Raw genomic sequence first — 26759 nt, forward strand, 5'->3', positions numbered from 1 at the left:
GCCACTGGCTCTTATGCTTGACGGTTGGTTTTTGTGCTTGACCATGGACTATGAGGTTTTCTCCAAAGTTTTTGTGTCTTTGGATAATACAGGGATGAGAGCTTCAGAAACAAGCAGGAAAATCCCAAGAGTAAACTGTTGATACAGTATCAACACTGTTATCTGAAATGGCCTCTTGCATGTTGAACTGGGCTGGAAGAGGGGAAGAACAAAAAGTTTGCAGCTGGGTAAGTAGTGTTGTTGCTGGCATGTGAGGCAGCGCAAGAACCTGCACGGTCCATCCCAGCATGTCTCTGGTGGCATGGTTGCTCTTGGGGTTGTCCAGAGACTCGAGTGGGGTAATGTGTACACAAAGCAGCAGCTGTTCTTTAAGCAGATGCTCCAAAAGAGCTCAGACTTGAGACCTGCTATCAGATTGCTGCTTGTATAATTCACCAGAGTCTTTCAGGGAGCAGTGTTCTTTGTTCTTGTTTAAGTGCTTTCTGGGAGATGCAGGTCTAAAACTTGGAACTCTCTTCTTGTGGGAAATGTTTGGGATGTAAGCAATGATGCCAGCCAGAGTCCCCATGAAGTGTGGGGAATAACAATGAAGCATAACAATGTCATTGTTATTGTTATGTCTATAACAATGATATTTTTATCATATTTTTTTATCATGGATTTATTTTATATGAAATACAATATGAAGATATCCAGAGGTAGGATGGGAGTGATACTGGAGGGCCCTAATGAGCAGCTTCCATTTTAAGATTTAATCCAGAGCGCTTGGGATTCAGCTGCATCCCCATCTGTGTTGCTTATCTTTAGGAGACACGTTACCTATAACTGAAGTAACTAGGGCACCTTTTGGAGTTGCTTTGGATGCAAGAGCGAGTAAAAGGTTAGTTTATTGTCTTTTATGGGTTTTCCCATATGAACTGCTTGGTGGACCCTACAGTGAGGGGGAAGGGGAAATTGGAAGCTGTACTTCAGTAGGGCTGAAGTAAAACACTTCTGTATAGCAGAGGAATGGTGGCTTATTACCTGTTTTCTGGGCCTCTATGTTATAAGTAGTACTGCTTTGCAGAACTAAACTATATTCTAGTGATGTCCCTGTTTATCACAGCTGTGGAAGATGATGGGCTTGACTGTAGTCCAGAGCTGATTGACCTCCTGAGATGCTTAAGCATCACTCCTGCCAAAATGAACACTACCCATGGATGGCATGCAGTAGATTTACTGGCTAATTGAACGATGTTAGCATTAACTGAGTTGTAAGCATGCTACATGTGCTAAGCAAACTTTGTGTTATTTCTGTGCTACCCTTTCTGCTTTAGCGCAGCCAGTGGGAACAACTTGGTCCTTCCGTTACAGCCTCTTGCTGTGTTCGTGGAGCTGCCAGCGCAGCCCATCTGTGTTAAATATATGTGTGTCACTAGTACAGAGAATACTGGTTAAGCTTCTGTTAGCTAGTTAGCCTTTTTGATACCCAGGTTACACACCAGGAGGAAGTTATTGTTTTGGTGTTCTTGCTGTTCAGGCTTTTAAAAAACAAAAAGATGATAGTTACATCAGAGCTTGTTTATAACATGTACCTTGGTTATTATTGTATTTCATACAGCTTGACTTTTGTCATGCTACTCACTTAACTGCTTGCCTTCTAACTTTTGCAGAGTCTTGTAAGAAGTTGAAGTCAGTGGATCAGAGCCATTTCAAGATTGAAAAAGCAGATTGTGCCAAAGGGGAAGGATTAAAATCCTTCTGAAGATTAAAATGCTGTTGTTAATAGGGTAGTAGCCTTAGAAAGGCAGATACTCTGGAATTGCAAAAGTCCTGTAGACCAGGAAAGCGCCTATGGATGCTGTAGGGAATTGGTGATCTGACCTTGGTGTGCATATGTGAGCACTATCCTGTACAGAGGGACTGCTTGGCAAGTAGAGAGCAGAGTTGTGTGAAATGTGTGGTACATATAGGCTCTCATGCCTCACCCCACACACTGCTTTCTGTGACGGGTAAAGGTAGAACCTGCTGGCCCAAGGAATGTGTGACAGGTGCTTGCCCAACCTCATGCCTGCGTCAGACCTGTGCAGGTAGCTGGCAGCCCCTCATCTGTGCTGTGGTCCTGCTGCTGAGGTAAGGCAGAGTGCTGTCAATTCGACTTGAGCCCTGGTTCCATATTGCTTGGTGCTGCTCTGTTGGGAGCTGCTAATAGTTCATGGCTAAGTGGCTGAAAGTTCCTTTTTGGTTAGATAAATCATATAAATATAAAATCATATAAATCATAATTGTAACATAGCCCTAGACTGCCTGTCATAGAAAGGTTCAGGGACTTCAGGCAAATCCAACTTGCTAAAGTTGGATTAAAAGCTTGTTTTGCTGCCAGGTTGCTGCTGTAAGTGAAAATTAGGCTTATAATCAAGCTAATGATGTGGTCTCTGAGTAAATTACAGTTTGAAAAGCGCTCAAACTGGAGTAGGGAGGAAAGACCATGGAGTCTGAGCTAAAAGGACTTTGGATAATCTAAGGCATACGTCTAGTGTGTTGGAGTGTATTTGAGGAACTCTACTGTGTACCAAGGTTTATTAAAATTGCTGGAACTGAATACCAAAGGATGCTGGCTTTTTGCTCACTTGGTTGGCTTCTTGGTGGTGCCAGTTACATTGGTTTATTCTTACTAAAGGCTGTATTGGCATTAACTTAATCCTTAAAACTAGTCTTAACTCCTGACCAGAGCAGTTTTTACCAGCATCATGTTAGACTGGGGAGGGCATTGTTGTCTGGAGGAATAAATTTGAACTTCTCTAGCAAATGTCTTTGGAGTTTACAATTAAAACTAATTATAACTTGAAACATGTGCAGAGTTAAACTTTAAAGTAACACTTAAAACACTTGTGTTCAGTAGTGTTTTGAAAACTTCTTGTGCAATTTGTGAACTCCTTGATCAAGATGCGTCTTAAATGCAATGTCCTACATGCTGGGAAATAGACTATAATGTGAGGAGGGTAGCCGCTGATGAGAGCATGGGTCTGAGCGAGACAGGTGGCAGTGGCTTTCCTGTGTGCCCTGAGGCCTCACTGGCAGTTGATGCCTTTCATGACTTGGGAAGCACAGCTAGGGGGTCTGTGGAATAAGCATGCTCCATCTTCCTTAAAATGCTTTCCTGTAACCCCTGGGTAGGGGTTTGTTTTGTTGGGAACTTATGAACACAATTAAAACTGATTTTGGAGCCTAAATGTCAGTTTCTTTGTGAGTTTTGTAGCTTTTAGGGTATCTAGTTCATGGATGTAAAGGCATAGCTTCATTCAACTTGACCTTTGGGCAATACACCTTGAACCTTGCCTTGCTTTGCACCATGCTTCCACTTCCTTATTCTTTCTGAGGAACTAATTAATACATTTAACTGTAAGATGGGTCAAGTTAATGGTTTGAACTGGAGCAATGGGCCCAACCCCAAGGGTATTTTGCTGTAGGGGAGAGGGCAGAAACTTTAAGTTCTGTAAGTTGGCTTTCCGGCTGAAGGCAATTCATGCTGAGGTAGCCTCTCAGGAGCAGAAAAACTCAACCTGAAATCTGAAGGCTGCCTGATTTTTAGCTTTTAAGTTCTTAAAGCAAAACCTTCTCTACGTTGCTTAAGGATCAGAAATTGTCTCAAATGGTAACCAGCTACAGCTTTCTTCAGGTATTGGTTTAAAATCAGTGTTGCCAAGATTAGACTTGATTGTTGACCAACAAGCCTTCCCAGACTGTGGGGAAGCAGAGCAAGCCTTGCAGCTTAGGGTCTGATAATACAGTAATGGCTGGATTGTAGATGATACCAAACTGTAATTGAATCCATCATGTGTTATGAGTTCCAGTTTTATGTGAACTCTAAAGTTATTTGTTTTGTGTTATAAACCAGCTGGTTTATCAGTCTCTCTCAGCAACATCTGGAAGCAAGACCTCACTATGACTGGTGGTGTGCTAGTGGTACCTTGGAAACTGCACAGGAGTTTCCAAAAGGCAAAGTAACCTTTTGGACAGATGCAAAAGCTTGGCACTGTGCTGCAGCAGTGGATGCTTTTCTCCATTTGTACCTGGATAAATGCAGCCATAGGTAGCTACCATTCCTGTGTCTTAAATTTGGCTCTGCAGGTCTGACAAGTGAGTAGTGGAAGTCTTACTAGCATGTCAGCAGCCTGAAGAGAATGGCATGTTAAAGCAATCATGTGTGCCCTGCCAGGAAATCCAGTAATGTGTTAGCCTCTCCAGTGTGCAGAAGCAATTGGCGGTCTACTGCAGCTAGTGGCTTGTGCAGATTAAACTTCCTCGTTGTTATCTGAGCTGTTGTTCTACAAAAGTTGGGAGGTTTTGTATCACAGGGCCTTTAATTGAGAGTTGTTGCTAAACTTTTTCAAGTGCGAGGAGCTTATACATTGCTTTTTACATGGGCCTTTTAATCTATGATGGTTCAATATGTGGATTTATAGAGCAGAACATGAAATGCTGCATTAGGTGAGAGCTGCATCACTGAGACAAGTGGTATGAGTGTTCATTGTAAGTCATTTCTTTCCAGTGAGATGCTATACATGGATTCAGAAAACCAAAGTATTCCTTCTAGCAGGAACTGAAGATTGAAGAGAAAGAAGTAGCAGTTTGAGAAACAGGGCTGCTACTAACTGAACTTCATTGTTGCCTCTGCATCTGTTGTGAGACTTACTTGATATCACAAGGTGTCTTGTTTTCATCCAGGTTGGTGGAGCAGCGATTTTGAGCAGTGGGATGTAGGGTGAATGTCAGGGCAGCTTTGGAGCTGTGTATTCTACTAGCTTGTAGAATTGCATGCTCAAGCTGCAGCCCATGTTAGTAACTATTTCCCCTTTATAGTAGGGAAGGTGCATGCTAGTTCCTTAAATATAAACCATAGTAGGTTGTGGTCTTACATGGAAAAGATGGATTCTTACAGTTGTACTCCTTCCCAGTCTAGTGTTGTTGCATTGTATTTATGCATGAAACAGGAGTGAAGGGGATGAGAAGTGGTAAGGAAGAGAGGTTTAGATGTGTGTGTTGGGTTTTTTTTTAATAGATGTGTTTGGGGTTTTGAGTACTGTAGCATTAAGTTGTCATTTTCAGAAGATTAGAGTCAGGAAGTGGACTGTACTCTATACAACTTTAGAAAGATTAGGTATATTCTTGTTTATAAGTTTTCATGCCTGAACTTCTGAATTTGTGCATGTGGCAACTCCATTCTTTGTAGCCATGACTAGACTGACCACAAAGAATGTGTGGCCTTCATCTGGCAGTGAAGTTGTATGTAAGTGATGCATGTTCCTTTGCTGCACTTGTTGCACAGGGCTTACTGTCTCTTGGCTTACTGGTGCTGAAGCAGAGCACAGTGTAGTTTGCTGATCTGTATTTTTCAGACTGTTGCTATCTGAAAAATTTAGGGTACATGCACTTCTCTAGGGTGGAGCAGTAATCTTCTGTTACTCAGGATGATACCATATTTAATGTTCTCGAGTTAAAGCAGAGAGGTGTGCAGTGGATGGTGTCAAGTGTCCTGGTGGGGAGTGAGAGTGTGCATTACTGATCTTCATGCTAGCTGATACTTCCCAACCAGGAGGTAAGGAGGGAATCCTCACTTGGCTGAAGTTGGCTAGTCTGAATGGACATGAATAACTGACAGCTCTGAAGGGCTTTCCTCCTTCAGGGGATATCTGGAGATGTTATCCACCTTCAGGAGTGAGTAGGTTCTTCAGGTGCTGCATGCTCAATATCTACTGTCCAAGTCCATGCTGAACTATGAAGTGTGGGAGCAAGGTTTGCTTGGGTCAGCACTGTAAGAAGCTCAGTAGGAGCACTAGGAAAGCTTCAGTGGTCTGATGTCAAGTCAGGAGGCTTTCAGCTGGGCTTTTTAGAAGTTGGGAACCGCTGGGAGGAAAACAAAACCTGTGTATGTTTTGCAGTAGTCAGGGTATGTGAAACTTTGAATCTCTACTGCAAGACTTCTGGGGGGACTTCATACTGAAGGGGAAAATCCTGAGATTTACCTGTTTGATGTAAGGCAACTTTTCTTCTGTTGTAACAGAAGAGGGTTTGGTTAGTGGTGACCCCCCAGTTTGTGGGAAGTAAAGGTGGAACTCCCAGAGACCATCTATTCAAGAGCTTAAATACTGCCTGTAATTAACAGAAGGCCATTAAGTGACAACCTTTTTCCATTCCTGCAATCAGCTTGTCTTGATTGTTGTCCTGAAATGTTTTGTCTATCAAAAGCTTCAGATAAGTTTGATATCTGAGTTGCTACTGTGGACTGTTGGTGGTAACCCATGCAGGCTGTGAGGTGAAAAGCTGAACTTGCAAGGGGCCAGGGACAGCATGGGAGTGTTTCCTGATAACTAGATTTAGTTGTCCTCAGTGGTTGTCTGGTGTTTATGTTTAACTTTCTAGGCTGAGCTAGCACAGAAAAAAAGTTAAGATGTTTGGGCTCATTGTGCAAAGCAGATCAGTGGCTAAGCCAGAAATAGAGCAAAGTTTGACTCTAAAGTCTTACTCTATTTACTTCCCACTAAATGTCCACTTCCTGAGCAAATTGCTAATTTGAGTTCCTGGTGAGAATGTGTGGAATCTTTCTGATCTGGGCTGAAATTTTGCTTCAAATTGAAACTTGGATGAGTTCAGAAATATTTTGAGTTACTCAATATGTTCAGCCAGAACACTTGAGACTCATAATAGGATTTCTTTAGAGGAAAATTTGACTGACACAGGTACTTGAAAAGCAATAATTTGTGTTCATGGGTTAGTAGTTCTATAGGTACAGAAGGCCTTGTGTTTTATTCCATTCAACTGCCTGTAATCACTGATGCATACATCTGGAGATGAAACAGCCACAGGTTATTGAAGTTTTGTATACTGCAAAAAGGCTACTGCAGGCTTGAGAAGATAGACTAGATCATGATAGCTGGAGCAGTCTGGGAGCTCTTACAATACAGGGAATAAAATAAGGCTAATACTGAGAGTCGTTGGATTGAGGCCATCTGTGACCTGGAGATAGTGGAGTATATGATATCTTGATAATGCTTGGGATCTCTTAAGTTTTATTATCAGCGAAGGCAAACCTGATAGACCCTGTAACTTGATGAGGATTGCTGTGACTTAGAGTATGGAAACCTAGAGAGGAAACTGATGGATATGCCAAATGCGTTGCCTGGATTTAAGATGCAACTCTGCTTTCTGAGGCCCTGGCTGTTAGTTTTGTGGTGTTGCCATTCTTGTAGTTTTGGGAAACTCACTAATGTGAGTGGTATGTTCATGAGCAAGAATGATAGCCAAAGGGCCAGTAGCAGCTTTTTTTTAGCAATAGTGTGATTGGTTTTGAAACTAAATGAAATAAACTGTTCCTGTCTTTCAGGAATTGAATGATCTGGCACGTGATCCTCCAGCACAGTGTTCAGCAGGGCCTGTTGGTGATGACAGTAAGTATGCTACTATCAGCAAACACCTGCAGTCTCTAACTTTTTCTTTTTTCTTCTGAAATGGGATGTCCAGTTCCTTAGCAAGGGGAACCTTTCTGTTTCTTTTGATTAGAGTACTAGATACTACTCCAGATACTAATTGTAAATTTGTTGCCTTTCTGTATCTCTTAATACTTTCCTTGTATATCACTGGAGATCTGTGTTACTCCCATTTTATTGATTGGGCAACTCTGTGCACTGAGGACATCTTAAGTTACACCTTTTGAATTAACTGTTCTGGTGTTCTCATAGGGCATGAAGGTAGTAAACTTCAGTAGTTCTGTGGCCAAACAAGCAAGCAACTGTATACAGCTTTCTGAACTCTTTTGATATCTAAACTGTATACGATGTAGTCACATGGTCCTGTAGAATTAAAACAATCTAATCATAATACTAGATGCTAGTGTAGCAAGGTCAGGGTTAACTATATTTTACCACAGGAGTTAGTTAACACTGCATTTTTTTTAAGAGGGTTACATGTAGTCCTTGAGGATAAGAGGTTAAAATGTGAATGGAAGGAAAACTAGTTAGTAAATTAAAGCTTGAATCATGAAGTAATGTTAGATTATTTTAAAAGTTTAATAGTTACTGTGGTCAAATGAGTTATAGGAATGCTGGAAACGTTGCTTGTTCTTCAATTTGTTTTGTGCTATTGTACTATAGAGCACACCAGAGTACAAGAACTGAAAAACAGGCTTGGCTCTTAATTTTTAGGCAGTATTTCACTCAATTTGGAATACTACTTTCTCAATGAGCAAAATCAGAATGTCTAAATCCTGCTGTCATGACTAACTTGTTGCCTGACTTGGACATAGCTGCTTAGGTATGAGATAAGGATGTTCCACCTGCACTTCCTAAATCACATGGTACTTTTATGTTTGAAAACTGTACTCAAATCAGTTGGCCCTGCCAGGTTCCATGTACAGGATAGCCTAGGATGATCTCTTTGGCCTACACATCAGCTGGTTGTCTTTCCTGTGCAAGGTTGTTCACCTGGTGTGTGATTTGGAGTTGTTATTCTGTCCTTTTGAAGCTTGAGGAGCTGTGTTACAGCAGAAAAAAAAGCAGTTATTCTTTAATGTCCTACCCTGAATTTTTTTTTGTCTAACATCATTTTATAGTAAGAAGATCTACTGTCATGTTGTGCATGTATTTTTGCCTAGGGAGGAGGGAAAGATATATTGTGTGACTTGGTGTAATGGTGTTTATGTAGATGCTGCTTTATCTTAGTTGTAGGTAATGCTCCCCAGTTTGGTTTGATTAGCTGTGAATAAGGTAACTTAATTGTTACCCTGTACTTTAAAGTAGTTTTCTGTGAGAGACCTTTAAACTGCAGTGGTTTTGCAAGCTGTACAGTCTTCTCAGTATTAACTAGGATTTTACACTTTCTGATGAACTACTTTTCTTTTATAGCAGCATTAAACTCTTGGTCATAGCTTAGGTGAGCAAGACAGTAGGATGTTTGCAATGAGACAAGAACTTGTAAATTCACCTTTTGCTTTATAACTTTACTGTGGGCCTGTGTTAAATACATTAACATTTAATGCATAAAATGCCTGAGATGAGGGAATGTGTTTACACTCCTTCTTGTAGCAGTTCTGCTGTGTAGAAAAGGCTACATAAGAACACTTGGAAGCTTTGCCTGGGATATCCATTAAACAGCATGCATTGAACTTGCTGTGCAATGTGGTCTCTCTAAGTGTGCTCTTCAGTGAAGTATTCAGGCTCATGAGGTTGGGGGATGTATCAGTAGGAAAACCCTTCATGTATGCACTAAGAACTCTAAGCTTAGGTATCCTTTCTAAAAGGAAAAAAATAGCTGCCAAGATCTTTTCAAATAACTTCTGAACTATTTGGAAGTGCTGAAGTGTATAGAAACATACAAATTGCTATAGAAATCTAGGACTAGATTAGAAGAAACACTTGAAATCTGAGAATGAAAGTACTGAAATTAGTGGAGGTGTTACTGTTCAGCAGTGCTTTCAAACAAGTGAAAGCTGCGTTTGGTTTTAAGGGTTTTTAGCAGTAGTGTCAAGCTTCTAGTTACCCCACAACTTATTTCTGCTTTCAAAATAGTATTTTAAAGTAGCTTGTAGTTTCATGGAAGAGGAATTGGTAAGATGTAGAGCCAGTCTGAGGTTTTTCTTCCCTTAAATTAGCAAGTGTGATTTGTGCCATGATAAACTACGTAGTTTCTGAAGACTGTTAAAGGTAATGGAGGTTGTCTGGTGGCGGAGATGGTAACAGAAGTTGGTGAATGCTTATAGTGGAAAGTTACTACTGAATAGAGAAAGCTCTAAAGTAATAGTCAATTGTTCTCCTTGTGCCACCTTTCTGAAACCTTTCACTATTGAGTGCAAGACTTTGTATGTTAAGTGGATAGCAGTGGCAGCAACAGAAACGTGGCTTATCTAAGATCCCTGTGCTCTACATCTGCCTCAGCTGCCTTGTCAGAATGATAGCTCTCAGAGTTCAGGGCATTCTGTGCTTGTAAAGTGGTATCTTGTGGCTGGTCCAGCTCATATAAGCTCACCCCTGTTACAAGCTTCTCATCCCTGTAGTTCATAAACTTTGGAAAGTGAAGAGCTGTTTCTGCCTTGTTAACTGTAGGGACAGGATTTTCTTTCTCTTGGTAATGTAGTTTTAGCCCTCTTCTACCTACCTCTGGCCTTTTGTTTTGGAAATATGCTTAGGACTGGATTACGCTGGTATACTTCCAGAATGCTATGCAGTGGCTTAGTTCACTTCCAAACATGTACCTGTGCTTAGCTGATGAAAGTCAGCAACCCTCTTACTCTGTAAATAACTCTTTGAATGACTTATTTCAATTGATTCTTTACTTTGAAATAAGCTTTGCATGACAAATCCATCTTTTAGTTCATCAAATTTGTCCTGGATTTTGTGATAATCTAAAGCTTAGATTAAACATAACCTTGAGTCTGGGGTGGGTGTTGGAGTGGGGGAAAAGCCCACCAGTCAAACTGCCCTTCTAGCTTGTAAAATGTTAAGATTCACTGTGAAAGTGTTTTTTCTTGTGTTTAAGACAAGTTGGTTATATCAGCTTCTCTTTTCAGTGTGCAGAGGTATGCAGATTAATGTCTGGTGCTGTCTGTGTGCTCCAGTGCAGTCACAGTGAATCTTATCAGCATCTACTGATGCCTGTGAAATTCTTGGTGGTTTTTTCTGTGATTATCTGCACTCTTCTCTTCTGGGTTTCTGCGGACCCTTTGTCTTGTTGTTCTCAGTTTCCCACTGTGCTACTACAGGTGGGACTTCCTGTGAAGCTGTCTGAACCTTTTAAAATGGGTGAACACTCCGTATGAACACAAGTCACTGTCTTGATTTCCTGACTCTACACTGAGTGTAGAGTTTCTCAAAAGGCTAGCTGGTGTTACCAGCTGTAATACCATTTGTAATAAACCTGCTGCTCTAACTAAACACTCTTCTCCCCTTGCCTTGGCAGGGCTGTTCCCACTCTGCTTTTTTTTTCCCCTTCCTGTATGAGATCATGCCTAGTTGTAATGCCTGTGCCATGTGTAACTAAAAACTGCTCATGCTAGATTAGAACAAGTAGTGCCACTCTGTGCCAAAATTACTTTTGGCACAGGTAGTCTTGAAAGCTGTAGACACCAGTTGCAGGTTAACAACATAGCTGCAGGTGGCTTTAACTTTGGTTGTTGCAAGGTAAGCCTTCAAGACACAGGAGTCCTCTGTACAGCTCCCCAGTTCTGAAGGTGTGATGTAGCTGATATCCATGCAGAGGGAAGCTTCCCACAGTACTGCTTCACAACTAATTTGTTAAGCTGGTACTCTTTGCACAAGCTAGTGTTAGAGCCTTTAGAGAAAGCAGGAACCCTGAGAACCTCCTGAAGTGCCTCATACAGATTAACAGTTTTGATTGTTTTCCTTATGTTCTGCAGCATAAAGACATTCTTCATGAATCTTGTGTATTACCAGATTAAGATACTCTCTTGGACAGATGCATGTGAATGAGACTTAATTTTTGTGCATTTGACCTAAAGTGTGTACTATCACATCCTGGTCCCAAATATTGAGCAGACTGTCATTCTTGTGTTCTCTTAAGACTTGTATTGCTTTCTGCTGTTTTAATGAAATCTTGAGGCCTCTGTGGAGACTAAGTGTAAACGTTCAGTCAAGGTAACACTGGCTTAGGTTACATCTTTACATATGGTGTATGCAAAGCTTAGGCTGACCCTCCATTTAACTAAGGATCTGTGTAGGAGAGATCCTACATAAGAAAGGTATAAGTTCATACTGTACCTCATTCTAAGAGGGCAGTGCAGTCATTGGAAGCTGGGCTTTGATTCCGGTGCTTCACTGGAAACAACAAAGCTGAACTCATAAATTTGTCAGGTCTGAAATAGTGACTGTAACTGTCTGGATTTTTATTATAAAGGGATTTTTTTGCAGGGCAGAGCATGTATGTGGTATCACAGCAATGCCAAAGAGTGGACCAAGTGAATGTAGAGTGTTGAGTACTTCACTCTGTCTCTGTTTAACTCTTTGGCTTGCTTCCCTGCAGCCTTTCAGAAGGCTTTGTTTTTACAATAGACTTTTCTGTGCTGCTTTGTCTGGAAGTAGTTCATTACTTGAGCTTCTCCAAACTGAAGTAAATCTTTCTCTTTTTCAGTGTTCCATTGGCAAGCTACAATAATGGGACCAGTAAGTATGAGAGAATTGATGTTCATCGCTTTTTATGACTAGTCATCTTGTAATAACTCCTCAAACTGCAATGATTCTTTTTCATTAACAGAATGACAGTCCCTATCAAGGTGGAGTATTTTTCTTGACAATTCACTTCCCAACAGATTATCCCTTCAAACCGCCTAAGGTGAGTGGCTTGTATCATAAATCTATTCATTACCATACAGTGTAATGTACATTTGTGAGCCTACACTGAAATTTTCCTTCTTCTGCAGGTTGCATTTACAACAAGAATCTATCATCCAAATATTAACAGTAATGGCAGCATTTGTCTTGATATTCTACGATCACAGTGGTCCCCAGCACTAACTATTTCAAAAGGTACCTCCAATGCTCATTTAATTTTACTTTGCTGAAATGAATTACTGATTTGGATTTAGAATGTAAAAGCTGGTGCATTCCTGCTGTCAACCATTTCTGTGGTCACTGCTTCAGTCTTGTGACTCTACATCTAGCTTGCAGCCAATTTGTGAGTGCAGGATGCTCTGGACACCCAATTTCCCTGTGACCATAGCGAGGCTGTTCAACTTTGCCAGTGGATCAGATAAGTCTTGCTACACTAAGTGCATAGTCTTGCCACCTCACAGTCTAAACACTTTAACTAAATTTAAAAAAAAAAAAGTACATGATAACAGAAGACTTCAGTGTTCAAAATGCACACCAAGTAAAATACATAGAGGAACTGCTGTAGCATTTAAAAAATGCTAAACCTGCTTTGATTCTTTGTCATCTTAAAAAAAAAAAAAGTCCCTTTTTCAAGGGAACATCAGAATTCTGTTGGTCCTTTTTTTTTTTAACGAAACTTTCATGACATGGACTACTAAAACATGTTTTAAAACTTAATAAGCTTGCACTGTCTCAATTTTTTTTTTAGCTAAAAACATCTTGGTCCCTGTGAACTGTGTTAGCTTGTGGGGTACTGGGATATGTCCTTTGCCTGGTAGAGCAGTATTCATATTATTTAATGCAAATAGAATGTTTTAAACATCTTGAAAGAAGACCCAGGATTGACTTTTACTGATTTTTCTGGCTATTGAAAGTGTAGATCTACAGTTTGTAGATCTAGCCATGGCAATTGAGAATATTTTTGGTCTCTTCTGTGCATAGACCATGTCCTGACATTCCATTTTTGTAGCTTAAGAATTCTTGTAATTAAATGCTGCAGGTATCGTATTTAATTACAGTATCCTTCATATTGTGTGCTAGCTCCATGAGGCTATCGTGTTGCCTGTAATTCTTCCCTGCAACTACATGTGATATTCCTGGACACTTTCTTTTTGGTTCAGACAGATGACTCCTGGTACCCCTCCCTTGCACATTGTAACTGTCTCACTTTTACTGAACTCACAAAAGTTCCTACCTTCTCTGTCCAGCTAAAGGCTTCTGCATTTGTAGGAACAGATGAAAAGGCAAAACAATATCTTGACTTGTCTCTTGACAGAAATGAATCTGCTAGTGCACAAAGCTGAAAGTCTTCACTGTGAGTTGAAAAAACTGAAGAAATGGTGTCCGTTGAGGGGAAATGATTGTCAGGTTGACGCAGCTTTCCTTACAAGTGCTTTCAGTCAAGCACTGAAAGCTTGCAAGGAAGCAAGGAAGCACTAAGTTCGTGTTAAGTACTGATGTCTGTTATGTTTTGATTAAATTGCTGTATAACTGGTTAGAATACTACAGTTGGAGTATATGTAATGTGGCATGGTATCTTAGTTTTGTTTTAGAGAGTCCTAAAATGACTGTATAGGCAATGGGGTGATAGCATGTTTGAAAGTACTGGATAATAGACTGGAATTAGCACAGTCGGAAAAAGATGGGGTAAGAATTTAAGAGGCTAGGTAAGGGCATCAGTGGACTGCCTGTTAATGGCTGTCAGCTTTAATCACTTGCAAAATATATCTCAACATTAATTTTGCAACCCAAATACAGTTGTGGTATGCTGTTAATATCTGTCTCCTGTTCTCTGCCCTGAACTTTTTTCTTTTTTTTTCTTATACTCTTCAAACTGCATCCTTTGTGGCTTAGCTAGAGTAAGCCATGGAATCAGTGTGGCCATTCTGTACTACTTAGCTGCTTCTATGACCCTATCTCCCTCTCCAAGTACGCTCCCTGAGATTAGGTGTCTTTCACTTTTCACTCATTGCAGAAGCATTCATATGAATGCACAAACTCTTCTTCATACAGCACAAAACATACACAGATGTAACCAGTGAGAAAACAATCTTGTCTGAGTTCCCTTGGTGTTCATTTCATGAAGGAATTAAAGGCAGCAGAAGAAATGCTTATGGGTGACTTCACAGAAATTCAGAATATTTCCCTCAGAAATAAGAGGGATGTCTTGTCAGAAAGCAGACCTCAGCTTAGTAAGAGGCAAGAACTGATACTTGAAAGAAGTATTCCCATCTTGAACAAGTATAAACAAATTCCACAAAGGCAATTTCAGTCACTTAGGGTGGAAATCTTGTTTTCAGTCAGTTTAGGACTGTGTCTTTGTAGACTTTGGGGCTATTTCAGCTCTCTAGTAACTCTTTGATTAGCCTTATCAAAGAATAAATGTGTTGCTAGTAGGAAAAGCTGTTGGGTTAGGTAATGAAAAGTGAATGACAAGACTTAAATTATTTAGCATGAAGCTTACATCCCCTCCAAAGCAGCAATTTAGTATTTGTAGTGTAGAATTCTTAGAGTACCTAAATTGCGTTACCCTTTAAAAGGGGATGCTGTTGGGAGCAAGATGAATTTAATGATGATTTTGAATTTAAAATCTGTAAGCAGATAACTAGAATGCAGCTATGAAAAAGTGTACTCTCTTTACTGATGAAGAAATCAGGGAAGACTAGAAACAGTTCTTCTAGGAAACAGCTTATCGTACACAGCTTCCTCCTCCTGAGGCATCTGGTAGGCAACATTGTCAGCAGCTCACATGGGCTAGATGTTATGTTGTGATTCATATATAGTACGCGAACATGTTTTTTCACCCTAATCTGCAAGGGGAAAGGTGAAGGGACATGCAGTGACTTCCTTTTAATCTATAGTGCCACTTTTTTGGTGGAAAGATTGAAAAATCATGTCAGTGCTGCTTAATCATCCCAGTTAAGTGCTAAAGGTAGGGGTCTTGGCTCCTTGTGCTCTGGAGGATGGAAGGCTGCTCCAGCTGGCACTCAGTGTCTGGCTTGTGAGCCTGCACCTGCCCTCTGCTGGGTAAGATAGTGAAGGCCTGAGTGTGGGGGCTGTTGGAGCAGTTTATGTGAGACTGCTAAATAAATAACAAAGTGTCTCTCCCTGTGTAAGCAACTTGATAAAGTTATCTTGGCTACAATAGTGACTAGCATCTTGGGGTTTTGTTCTGTCTTTCTAAATGTTTGTCCCTGCTAGACTTGTTAAAATGGGTTCTGAAGAAGTGGGAGAACAACACTGAATGTCTTGGTAGAATAGCTAACTTGCTTGTATTAGTAATTCTGAAGTAAGTGTTCCTTAAAGAATACCTGCTGTAGAATAAATCATCTCAAAATATAGTCTTTAAAATCAACCAGCAAGGTGTTTTTAACTGCAAAGCTTAAGCAGAATGTGTAGGCTTAAATTAAAAATCTTATCTCGAATCCCTGTTGCCTTAAACAGGAGAACAAAGTGTTTTAACATGAAATGGGTGTTCTCAGACATTTTTGGGAAAACCCCACTTTCTCTTGAATTTGGCAAGTGGATGTGCAAGAGTTAATACTAAACTGAGTTACTTCTTCAGTAAAGATCATGCTAACTTGCTCTGTCCTGTCCCACTTCTCCCTGCTGTGTTTTATATTAAGTGCATTGGAAGACCCTGCCTAGTTAATGGCAGTGAGTAACTTCAGTCTCATTCATTCAAGAGTTCAGCTCACACTGTTCAAACTCTTCCATGCCCAGTGCAGCATGAATTTTCTGTCGTGCTGCTCTTACAGGTGTTCAAGAATCACTTTACTAAGACTTACTGGGTGGGAATTTGCAAGTACCCAGCAACCTAAACTAGCTTGATCTTCACAGTGCAGTTTTCAAAATCAGGAATTTGGTTTCTGATCATCCTCTTGGCTTTTAGTTTGCCTGTTGTAGTGCTTACCCAAATGACTGATGGAGGGGGCATGACTTTGTCGCATAGCATGGATCAGTCTCTCCGTATGTGTGGAGTTAGGGTTGTATGGCAAACTTTCAGTCTAGCACTTCTAACTCTTTTGCAACTTCAATGTAGCTGCTTGTGTAACTCCTCAGATGTTGCCCTTGCTGCAAAGAAGGCTACACTAGGAGGAGTGTTGCCAGCAGGTTGAGGAAGATGATTCTTCCCCTCTGCTCGGCACTGGTGAAGCCACAGTTGGAGCACTGTGTCCAGTGCTGGGCTCTCTAGAACAAGAGACATGGATGTACTGGAGAGAGTCCAGTGAAGGGGCATGGATGTGATGAAGGGACTGGAGCATCTCCCATTAGTAGGGCAGGCTGACATAGCTGGGACCGTTCAGCCTGGAGAAGAGGAGTCTCAGGGGGACCTTACCAATATGTGTAAATACTTGAAAGGAGAGTGCAGAGATGACAGAGCTGGGCTTTTCTCAGTGGTGCCCAGTGACAGGACGAGAGGCAGTGGGCACAAACTAAAACACAGGAGGGTGCCTCTGAACACCAGGAAACACTTTTTTTTTTTTTACTGTGAGGATGCTGAGCAGTGGTACAGGTTGCCTTGGGGGGGTGTAGAGTCTCCCACATTGGAAATATTCAAAAGCTGTCTGGACATGGTCATGGGCAACCTGCTCTAGGTGGCCCTGCTTGAGCAGGGGGGTTGGACAAGATGGTCTCCAGAGATCCCTTCCAACCTCAACCAGTCTGTGATACACTGGGCAAAACTTAACTTTTCTTCTCTTGTCACCAGAAATTGTTGAACTGACTTAGCAGGAATTCAAGTGGTTTTGAAGCAAGAAGTTTAAACTGCTCAGATTTAAAGGTACACTTCCTGTGAGACTAGGTAAGATTGCTGTAAGAGTTTGAAATGGGACTATGCTTAAGAAATAGGATTTAACTCAAGCAGAGTCCAGAGTTGCTTTAATTTACTCAGATGCATCTTGCACATTCCCAGTCAGAAGCCAGTTGTTTGGTAGTTAGCACTCAAACTTGTTGGACAGTAGTGTTTTCAGTTGTGTTTTAATGTTACAAGCTTAAGGTGTGTCAGTGCTAGTGAAGTGTTCTGAGAACTGTATGCCTCAAAAGCTTCAAGGGTCTGGGGCCTGGAACTCAAATATAGTGATTGTATAGGCAAATACTTGTTCCAGGAGTCAGCTTTCTTCCTATTTTTGAGGAATAGTGATCTAAGTAGTAGTGGACCTTGATGTGGAGGCTTTTGGCTGCCAGGCTGATGATTAGCAGAGGAGGAGCCCTAGCTGGTGTGAGAAGTAGGACAGCTGGATAAAGCCTCCAAAATGGAATTAAGAATTCCTCAGCAGCAGTATGTGTCCAAAGCTCAAATTTATGCTAGCAGAGATGTTTCATAGTCCCCAGAGTACCAGGCTGAATTAAACCTGAGCTGGCAAACTTTGTTACTTTCATATTCACTTTCATATTAGGAAACTTGGCTGGATGAGCTGGATCAAAAAGCACAGCACTGTCTGTCAGAGCCTGTGGCCTGGTCTCCAGGAGGATGACAAATTGCTTTCCATAAAAGAACTTAATGGTATAATATTTGTCATTCACTTGGGGCAGAGCAGGCAGGATGGACTGCTTCCATTACTGTGAACTCATGATACTGGCATGGTGTGCAAGAATTGATACTAATGTATTTTATCTGACTGCTCCATGTCAGTGCATGAGCTTTTTGATTATGTGGTGATCTTGAGACTACAGTGTGCCTTCAGCCATGACAGATAGCTAAGTATCATTCTGCTGTCCTGACAATCTGGCATACAAAGTAACTGTCTCATCACCTTCTGCTGTACTGACAACCTAGCATACAAAGTAACTCTCATCACCTTCTTAGTACTTTAACAAAAATTTTGTTGGTGCAGTCTTTATGCTTGCTTAGAAATGGACCTCCCTTTGGTGAGAGAAGACTGGCTTGGGGTCTGCTGAGGCCTTTTGCCCCATGGATCCTTCTTGATTAACTGGGATCACTGTCTCAGTACAGGGTGATAGGGCAAAACTAATACCTTTCTAGTGCTGATATCTAAAGAAACCAGAAGGTGTAGCTTTTGGGTCTTACGTTATGCCCTAATAAGGCTTAAATAGAGTTTCTCAGTGATGATGTGGACTACTGAGCTTCTGTAGCAGTCAGCTTAGCCCAGTTGACTTGAATATCAACACAATGTGTGCAAAGGTGTGTTAAACACTGGCTTGTACAGAGCTGCTTCTGGCTCCTAAAGACTGCTTTCAGCTGCAACTACCTGCTCTGGACATAAGAGGGTGTGTCATAGCTGCATGATGCATTTGGTTATAAAGTCATCCCTGACATCAACAGAAGCTAATTGCCATGTATAAATTGCTAGGCACCTTTGACTTCCTTTCCCTGTTGACACTAGGGAAGATGTCTGTCTTCTGGCTGTGGAGCTTATTCCCTCTGCCTGGAGCTGAGGGCTTACGGCTTTTAAAAGAGTCTGTTCACCTCCTGAGTTTCAGGAGCTTTGACATGCCTGTTAGATTTGTATGGACTGATAGATGTTCCAGTAGACAGATGGTCATTTAGATTGTTTTCCCTATTGCTCATTTGGCTAGTGCTGGAAGGATCCATGGAGGACTTCATGAATTGCCCTGATGAATGACTGAGCTGCTTCACAGCAGAAGAAACTCAGCCATGGAGTTTATATAATTAATTTGCATCTACCAGCACATTCAGTCAGGTGTAGCAGAACCAGGAAGATGAAGTTGCTCATCAGTAGCAGAGTAGACGACTACTGGTGATGTGAGAGCACAACATAAAAGCCTGAGAAGATGAGGTCAATCTTGCAGCAATAAGCTGTAGCTAAACTTCTTGACAAGCTGTAAATGGCATGATTCTCTGCACAGAGGAGATGCCTTGAAAAAGATTGTTCTTTCATTTTGGAGTGTTACGTACTCTGTAAAGGGAAGTCTTGCAGTGGAAACTGGGATCAGAGTTGTGCTGTGTTACACTAGTAGACCTCACTTTGCCTCAAAGAGCACGTTGCTGGAGCATTCTTGGTATTAAGTGATCATTCTGCTTGATGAGGGTTCATTTGTATTGCTGCTCTGTGGGAAAGTTAGGCCCATTACTTTTTTAGAAGAACTTTGTTAGCAGTCTTTCTGCTTGATTAGTTTGGTTCTACCAGCTCTTTGGTTGTTGTGAAGTACTTGGTCCATGCTAGTCCATAGCAGTAGGAAGCCCGCTAGAGGATAAGTTGTTTTTGTTGTCTGCAGTAGATAGATGGGGATCACAGTTGAAGTATTGGAGTTAAATATGCTGAATGGTTGGTGAAATGAAACAAAGCTGAAGGAAAACTAATTTTTGAATGAAAGGGAGCTTTAAACTGATAATGTTTTAAGTTGCTTAATGTTTTGCTATGGACTGGACTGCTTTCATAGTTAAGAGTGAAGAGATGAGAAATAACTCTATACTTGAACCCCATGAATCAGTGGGAAGTAAAATTTATCTATCTTGCCAATACTGACAAAAATCCAAACTTAAATTCTGAAGAGTGCATGCTTCTTATGTGTCTTTCAGTGAAAGACTTGAGAAGGGATGCTGTCAAACTGATATGACTAGAGTAGCTTCACCTATGGTCATGCAGGATGAGTAGGACAAGGTGTAAAACAATGTCACTTACCTGTCTTGTGTACTTATTCAGCCTGATTCTGTGGTTCCAAAACTTGATTTTTGTGAACTATCTTTTAATTGTCTCCTACTAATCTTGTAGTTATTTGACTAGTAAATGTGAAGATTTTGCTATGAAATTCATTGCGATGATAGTTGACTGCAGAAGAAGGTGGTCTGGTGATTCTCTTCAGCAGTGTTGGTCTAACTAGTTCGTCTGATGCATCAAAGAACTTCTATATATAACTAATGTTTTTAAGGGTTACTTCCTCTTTTCTCTTGTACTTTTTAAACTTTATGAGAAGGTACCTTTTTCCAAGGGTGTTTGGGTTTTTTTTGTAGTGGTCTGGAGGCTTGTTGGTCTAAAACATGCAGTGTTCTAGTGGAAAACCTCTGGAGAGAAACTTCCTGAATTTATTTTAGACAAATAGCTGGGTTCAGCAGGCTATTAAAATTAAATCAGTTTAGATAACTCTCAGTTAAAAATGTTTTTCTTGCTGAGGCTACACAGATAAAAAGGGAAAGATGTGAAGTTACCAGCAAGAGCAAGCATAATGGAGAATAGTTTTGATTAATGAAGACTTACAAAAATAAAACAAAGCAGCTGAATGTGGCAGTGCAGCTTGAAGCCAAATAATTGTGTCCATTTTTATTCAAGATTTTTGGAGTGATGCTTCTTATAAAACAAGTGAACTGCTGAGGAACAAAATGTAGAAATGTTTTTTGATGTGACTAGACTGCCAGAATTCATCACGGGAAGCATTTAACTATTGATTGAGGTCTAACAAACCACAGCCCAATTTAGTAAAGAATATTAGTAGCATGGAAATTTTTTTAATGGCCAGCAGATAGTAACGATATGCTCATGTTGATAGCCTGTAAACCAAGAACTAAAACTCCTAGACTGGGACAGGGGTTAATTCTCCCTTTCCTTTCAGCAAAGGAGGGGCCGCTGTTCAAGGCAGACTTCCATCTTGTTAGACAAAAGCAGCTTGTGGGTGACATCAGCATGTAGGACTGCTGTTCCTCTGGAAGACATAAAGCAACATCCTGGTTAACCTGGTGCCTGTGCTGACCAACAGCTGAACACCACCTTTGTCTGGTGCTTAGAGCAGGTGGTGGTTTTGCAAGGCTGATGTGAGGTGTGCAAGGAGGAACTCCCACCCAGTAAGATGGGTGTTGAGGAAAGGGGCGTTATAGTAGTTGGGGAAGGTAGTCAGAGAGGACTGGATGGACTTGCAACTTGGTTCTGCTGACAAAGGGTGAGCCATCTTGTTCAGAAAAGTCTTTGGTTATTAAAGGACTGTGGTAAGATAAAACTTGAGGGAGTAGTTACAACAGTTAACCCGAAAACTTTTGATTGGATTTCCTGTGGCTTCTGTTAAAGGGAGGGGGCAGATGTTAGCTGTTTTACTCACCCTATGAGCTGAAGAAACTTAAGTGATCAGAGCAGTGGAGTCTTGACAAATACAAAGAAATGAGTTACAGGAAAATAGCTGGAGAAGCAACTGTGTTGAAGCTAAACTGACCAGCAGCAGCTGGGTATAAGGTGGCAGAGCGATTCCCATTATTGAACACTAATATGAGTTCTATTCAGTGTATTGGGGCGGAAACGGTTCTGAAGCTGATGGAAAGTGCTACAGGTACTAAACATGCTGTGTCCCTTGCTAAGGGACAGCAGTTCAGGACTAGTGGCTTCTACATGCCCCCAGCACAAAATTAAAGCCTTCACACGCTGAAGCTGTATTCTTGAGAGGTAGTTGAATAAATGGTCTGAGTGTCAGTTGATGGTAGAGAATAATTAACCTCTTAACCCTTTCACAAGTATACAGTAGAAAATCAGGAAAAGGAGGAAGAGGTTGTTTGTTCTTCTAGAACAAGATATATGTTCACTTAAATTGGGAGCAGTTTACTACACTTGTAGAAGCTTTTAACTTTTGAAAATGGTAATTCATTAGTGAAAGGTCTACAGAACTGTGTAGGAAAAATGAACTAACAGGGTTTCTGGGTTCTTGGTGTTCTCATCACTGAGCAAATAGCTCAGTTAAGACCTAGTGACGCTCTCACTTTTGTCCTGCTTTGAAAATCTTCTCTGGTTTTTACATGAATGCTGGCCAAGAAGACCAACAGCATCCTGGCTTGTACCAGAAATAGTGTGGCCAGCAGAACTAGGGAAGTGATTGTCCTTGTGTACTTGGCACTGGTGAGGCTGCACCCTGAATACTGTGTTCAGTTTTGGGCCCCTCACTACAAGGACATTGATATGCTGGAGCATGTCCAAAGAGCAAAAAAGCTGGTGAAGGGTCTGGAGAACAAGACTTATGAGGAGCAGCTAAGGGAACTGGGGTTGTTCAGTCTGGAGAAAATGAGGCTGAAGGGAGACCTCATTGCTCTGTACAACTACCTAAAAGGAGGCTGTAGTGAGGTGGGTGTCAGTCTCTTCTAAGTAACAAGCGATAGGACAAGAGGAAATAGCCTCAAGTAGTGCCAGGGGAGGTTTAGATTGGATATTAGGAAAAATTTCTTCACTGAAAGGGTTGTTGAGCACTGGAACAGGCTGCCCAGGGAAGTGGTTGAGTCACCATCCCTGGAGGTGTTTAAAAGATGTGTAAGTGCGGTGCTTAGGGACATGGCTTCATGTTGGACTTGGCAGTGTTAGGTTTACAGTTGAACTTCATGGTCTCAAGGGTCTTTTCCAACCTAAATGATTCTATGATTCTATGAATATCAGATCTGTTCTCCCCTTTTTCTATGGCTGTGTCTAGCTGTTCTTTGTTTTGTGATCTGTTTTAAACTATCTTAAACCACCCCACCCCTCAGAGTAGCGGAATGCATGCTGTTCTCTTTCACTTTTTCGGCTGATGTCTTTTCAGCATGGTAGCTCTGCCTCCTGCTCTACAGCACAGTAGCAACTGATGGAAGTTCAACAGATTGGTGTTTAGTGCCTTCAAACTTCTAACTGCTGTCATGTCCAACTTGCTTGGAGGATGCACTGTGACAACTCTGCTGCTCTTGGTGAAGGGACATACGGAGTGGCAGTGTTTCATTAAAACAGGCTGAGAGAAAGCAATACAAAGGAATGGTTGGCATTTCTTAAGGGGGACAAGACATCCCTGACATGCCTCATGTAGTGTTATCCCAATATGCTTTGCTTATAACTTACTGCCTTCTCATCTTTTCTACTTTGGTGTGAATGTAGGAGTGTGCATGTGCTATTTGTAGCTTTGCAGGGAGCTTCCTGACTCCTTATATGGATGAAGGTCAATGCTATGCTGAGTGGCATTATATGAGCGGGGTGCGGCTTCTGGGATATGTACAGTATTTATTTATACTGAAACTTTAAAGTTCAGGGCTTTGTGGTTGGTGTAAGTGCAGTAAGCTATGCTTTCTTGGTTCACTTTGAATACTATTCTACAACTAATCCATCTCAACCTACCTTATGCTCAGAAAATAATTGGATAAAGCCCCTTAATTCTCTGCAAGACTAGCATTTTTTCAAGTTCTTAAGTATCTGTGAATAGCTCATGTGTCCTTCATCTCAGTTAGATCTATCTGCAATTTGACTTTTGATTAGTGCTTCTGCAAGTCATTAACAGCGAGGTTGTCTGGCTTAGGGAAAAGCTGTATTTCAAGTGCAAAAGCAGGGATGCTTTCTGAGAAGGCTTTCAAATACGGTTTCAGATAGAATGCTTCTGCCTTTCTGATTTAAGGCTGTTACCAGATCCACCTGTTGCAGGATGTTCCCAGTTGTGGTGGTGATATTTAAAAACTTGTAGTCATGCAAAATTGTGTAGTTAAATGGTAAGGATTTCTGTTCAAAATAACTTGGCTGAAGTATGTGGGATTACTGCTTCTTGGCATTTTTTAAAAATTATGCTAGTACTGATGGCTAGAGGGGAAGAAAGTGGGCAGGCTGACTTCTACAGGTGTCTTCAGCTGCACTTAAACTCTAATTCAGCATCTTTTTTTCTCTCCCTAGTACTTTTGTCCATCTGTTCTCTGTTGTGTGATCCCAATCCAGATGATCCTTTAGTGCCTGAGATTGCACGGATCTACAAAACAGATAGAGAAAAGTGAGTATGGAAGCAAAAAACCATGTAGCATTCTTGACAAAGCAGAATCCACACTTAAACAGTAAAGGGGAACTGAAAGGACCTGCTTCTTGGAAAAGAGTGTGAACTTTTGATTTGCCTTTTTCACTTTAACTGTGGTCTTTTTAGAGATTTTTTTTCCTGGGATCTGTAGTACAGGTAGCTTAACAGCATTGCATTCCTGTAGGAAAAAGATACATACGCCGGTAGAAGTGAAGGATGTAGAGGCCTTGTACTTCTGTTTTGTTACTGCATTTTCACTCCACACGATGGTCTCTCATTACTATTTGTAGCTGTTAATTACAGGCTTACTTGATTTGATGAAAATGTGAAGTGAACAATTCAAATCTGTTTCCTATGGAGCTCCTAAGTTGGATGTGACCAGCTTTTAAGAGCCTTCACTGCCTGCTTTAATTCTACATAACCAGCAGAGGGAGAACAAGTTACTCTAGTGGGAGAGTATTTCCATGCTAGCTATTGGTGATGGAATCATACAAGCAAAGGAATAACAAAAATACCCGGTTTCATCTTCATTTGACAACACAAGGGAAGAAAGTGGTATAGAGGTGGGGTGGGAGGACTCCAAGCTTCTGTGAAGTAAACAGCAAGAATGGAGAGAACTCTAGCACTAATGAGCACTTTAAAAGCAACAGCTTAATGACCATTGTAAACACTCTTCTACCTCACTGTTCCCTTCCAGATCTGATCAGTAGTGTTAATTTCTGAAGCTACATGGTCATCTGATGAAAACAAGATAGGAAGGGAAAATGATCCACAAACTTGCTTACTCTACTGCATATTTGAGAAGCAGTGTTAGAGAAGTTCATGCATCCTGTTTTTAATGAGAGCTGCAAGAGTAGCAGTACGTATTTCGAGATGCAGCTAACAGTGACTGGCTGCACTTATATATGAAGGACTCTTTCCTATTTTTTCCAAAAATAGGGAAATAAATTTTGTGCTTAAACATAACTGGACTTGCTTCTTCAGTAGTCTCAGAACAGTGAAGTTACAAATGCTCTCACCTTTGAGTGGATTGTCAGTTTCTTTAAGCTGAATAACATTGTCTACAGACTAAATTCCAGCACAAGAACCTAGCTGATGTACTTAACTAGGAAACTTCTTGCTATATGCATCTTACGCTTTTTCTACAGAATTTGTAGAAAAAGAACAACTTGCCTTCTGTTGTTGGAAATAAGGTTTTATCAGTACTGTTAATCACAATGACTGCTTTGTTTTACTTAAGTATACTGAGCTGCCTCTATAGCAGTGGCTCTGGTTATAAAGGGTATTTGGGCGCAAAAGCTACGGGTGGCTTGGGAAAAGGAGCATATTGTGCCTTCAGAATAAAAAAATTCTGGTGGACAAATCGCTGTGTCCCGATAGCAGAATAACCAAATGCAGTGTGTAGTATGAAACAAGCCTGTTGGGGTTTGGCAGCATAGTAGATACCAGGTACTAGTCTTAACTTTTGAAGGGAAGAAGAAGAAGAATGGGGTGGGAGGGAAACATTAATCTATTTTTTCCAGAATGCCAAAATGAAAATGTGCAGTAATAGTTTCCTCGGGGATGCAGCAGTTGGGGGCTGGGGGAAGCACAGGTAAAGATTTCCTGAAAATACTTTCCCCTCAGACCTGTGCTAGCTCTGTTTTATGGCTTGAATCACAAAGATCTTGTGTTCCTGTTGTAAATATGACTAGTTAGTACTTTTCCATGAAGTACTGTGGGCTTTCTTGTTTCCCCTGTTTGACTAATATAATATTTCAGTTCTTAAATTTTACAAATTCATGATACTACTAGAGAGAATGTAAGTTCATGCCATGTGTAGACTAGACTGCTGGAGTTGAAATACTGTTTGGATGTTATGTTAAGTAAATCCTCTTTTTATACATACAGGTACAACAGAATAGCTCGGGAATGGACTCAGAAGTATGCGATGTAATTAAAGAAATTATTGGATAACCTCTACAAATAAAGATAGGGGAACTCTGAAAGAGAAAGTCCTTTTGATTTCCATTTGACTGCTTTCTATGAGCCCACGCCTCATCTTCCCCTGTGCACATGTTTACCTGATACAGCAGTGCTGCGTGTTGTACATACTTGGAACAACAAAATAGAAATACTGTATTTCCCCGTACCAACATTGACTCCTAGCAGAGAAGTGTGTGTGTGAAAAGCTGGTTCTTCAGTCATAACTTTGTGAGCCTAAAAGCATTCCTTGTTGATTTAAATTGGGTAATAAAATGTGAATGGGAGAGTCATTGTGGATTTCATATTTCTAGGGACAGTGTTGATGATCCGTGAAGGATTTTAAGCGGAATCCTTTTAAACTCATAACAGTTATGAAAAGCAAGGTGAAGAACTTGAAGCTGTTTCTGTATTCATTTTATTCTGAAGGACCTACACCTTAGGTAAATGTTATGACCAATGAGATAAACTGTACCCACATCCTGTGTTTAAGGTCTAAGTTTAACCAGTCAACATTTAAATGGATTGGAGCTATTAGTGCATCAAGTGATGTTGATTTGTTTCAACTCTCTCCCCTCCTTCATACCTTTTTTGGTTTGTATGTGGTTTCTCAGTTAATACATAGCTAATAGCTCTTGTTTTTCTTAGGTTTTTTTAACTGCTTAGGTCTTTCTGGATGTAAGGGTAAAAATCCATTTGACAGAAAACTTGTGTATATTTAAAGACCCAACTGCTCCTCTGGAGCTTGTACGT

At 40.8% G+C, this 26759-nt stretch overlaps 1 protein-coding gene across 2 annotated transcripts; it reads left to right on the forward strand.

Moving 5' to 3' along the window:
* Window positions 1-26293, forward strand: UBE2D2 (ubiquitin conjugating enzyme E2 D2). 2 transcript variants are annotated; one of them, XM_075715216.1, is made up of 7 exons: window positions 1-227; window positions 7364-7427; window positions 12118-12149; window positions 12241-12318; window positions 12407-12512; window positions 23930-24023; window positions 25568-25627. In XM_075715216.1, exons 1-7 carry the CDS (start codon window positions 168-170, stop codon window positions 25578-25580), a joined length of 447 nt encoding a protein of 148 aa, XP_075571331.1. In that variant the 5' UTR covers window positions 1-167; the 3' UTR covers window positions 25581-25627. The 2 variants fall into 2 exon arrangements, with proteins under 2 accessions (XP_075571331.1, XP_075571330.1); XM_075715215.1 differs by lacking the exon at window positions 25568-25627 and adding an exon at window positions 25935-26293 and having other exon boundaries at window positions 5-227.
* Window positions 26294-26759: the final 466 nt, after the last annotated feature.

Source organism: Pelecanus crispus, chromosome 8, assembly GCF_030463565.1.
Source record: "Pelecanus crispus isolate bPelCri1 chromosome 8, bPelCri1.pri, whole genome shotgun sequence".
Lineage (NCBI taxonomy): Eukaryota > Metazoa > Chordata > Aves > Pelecaniformes > Pelecanidae > Pelecanus > Pelecanus crispus.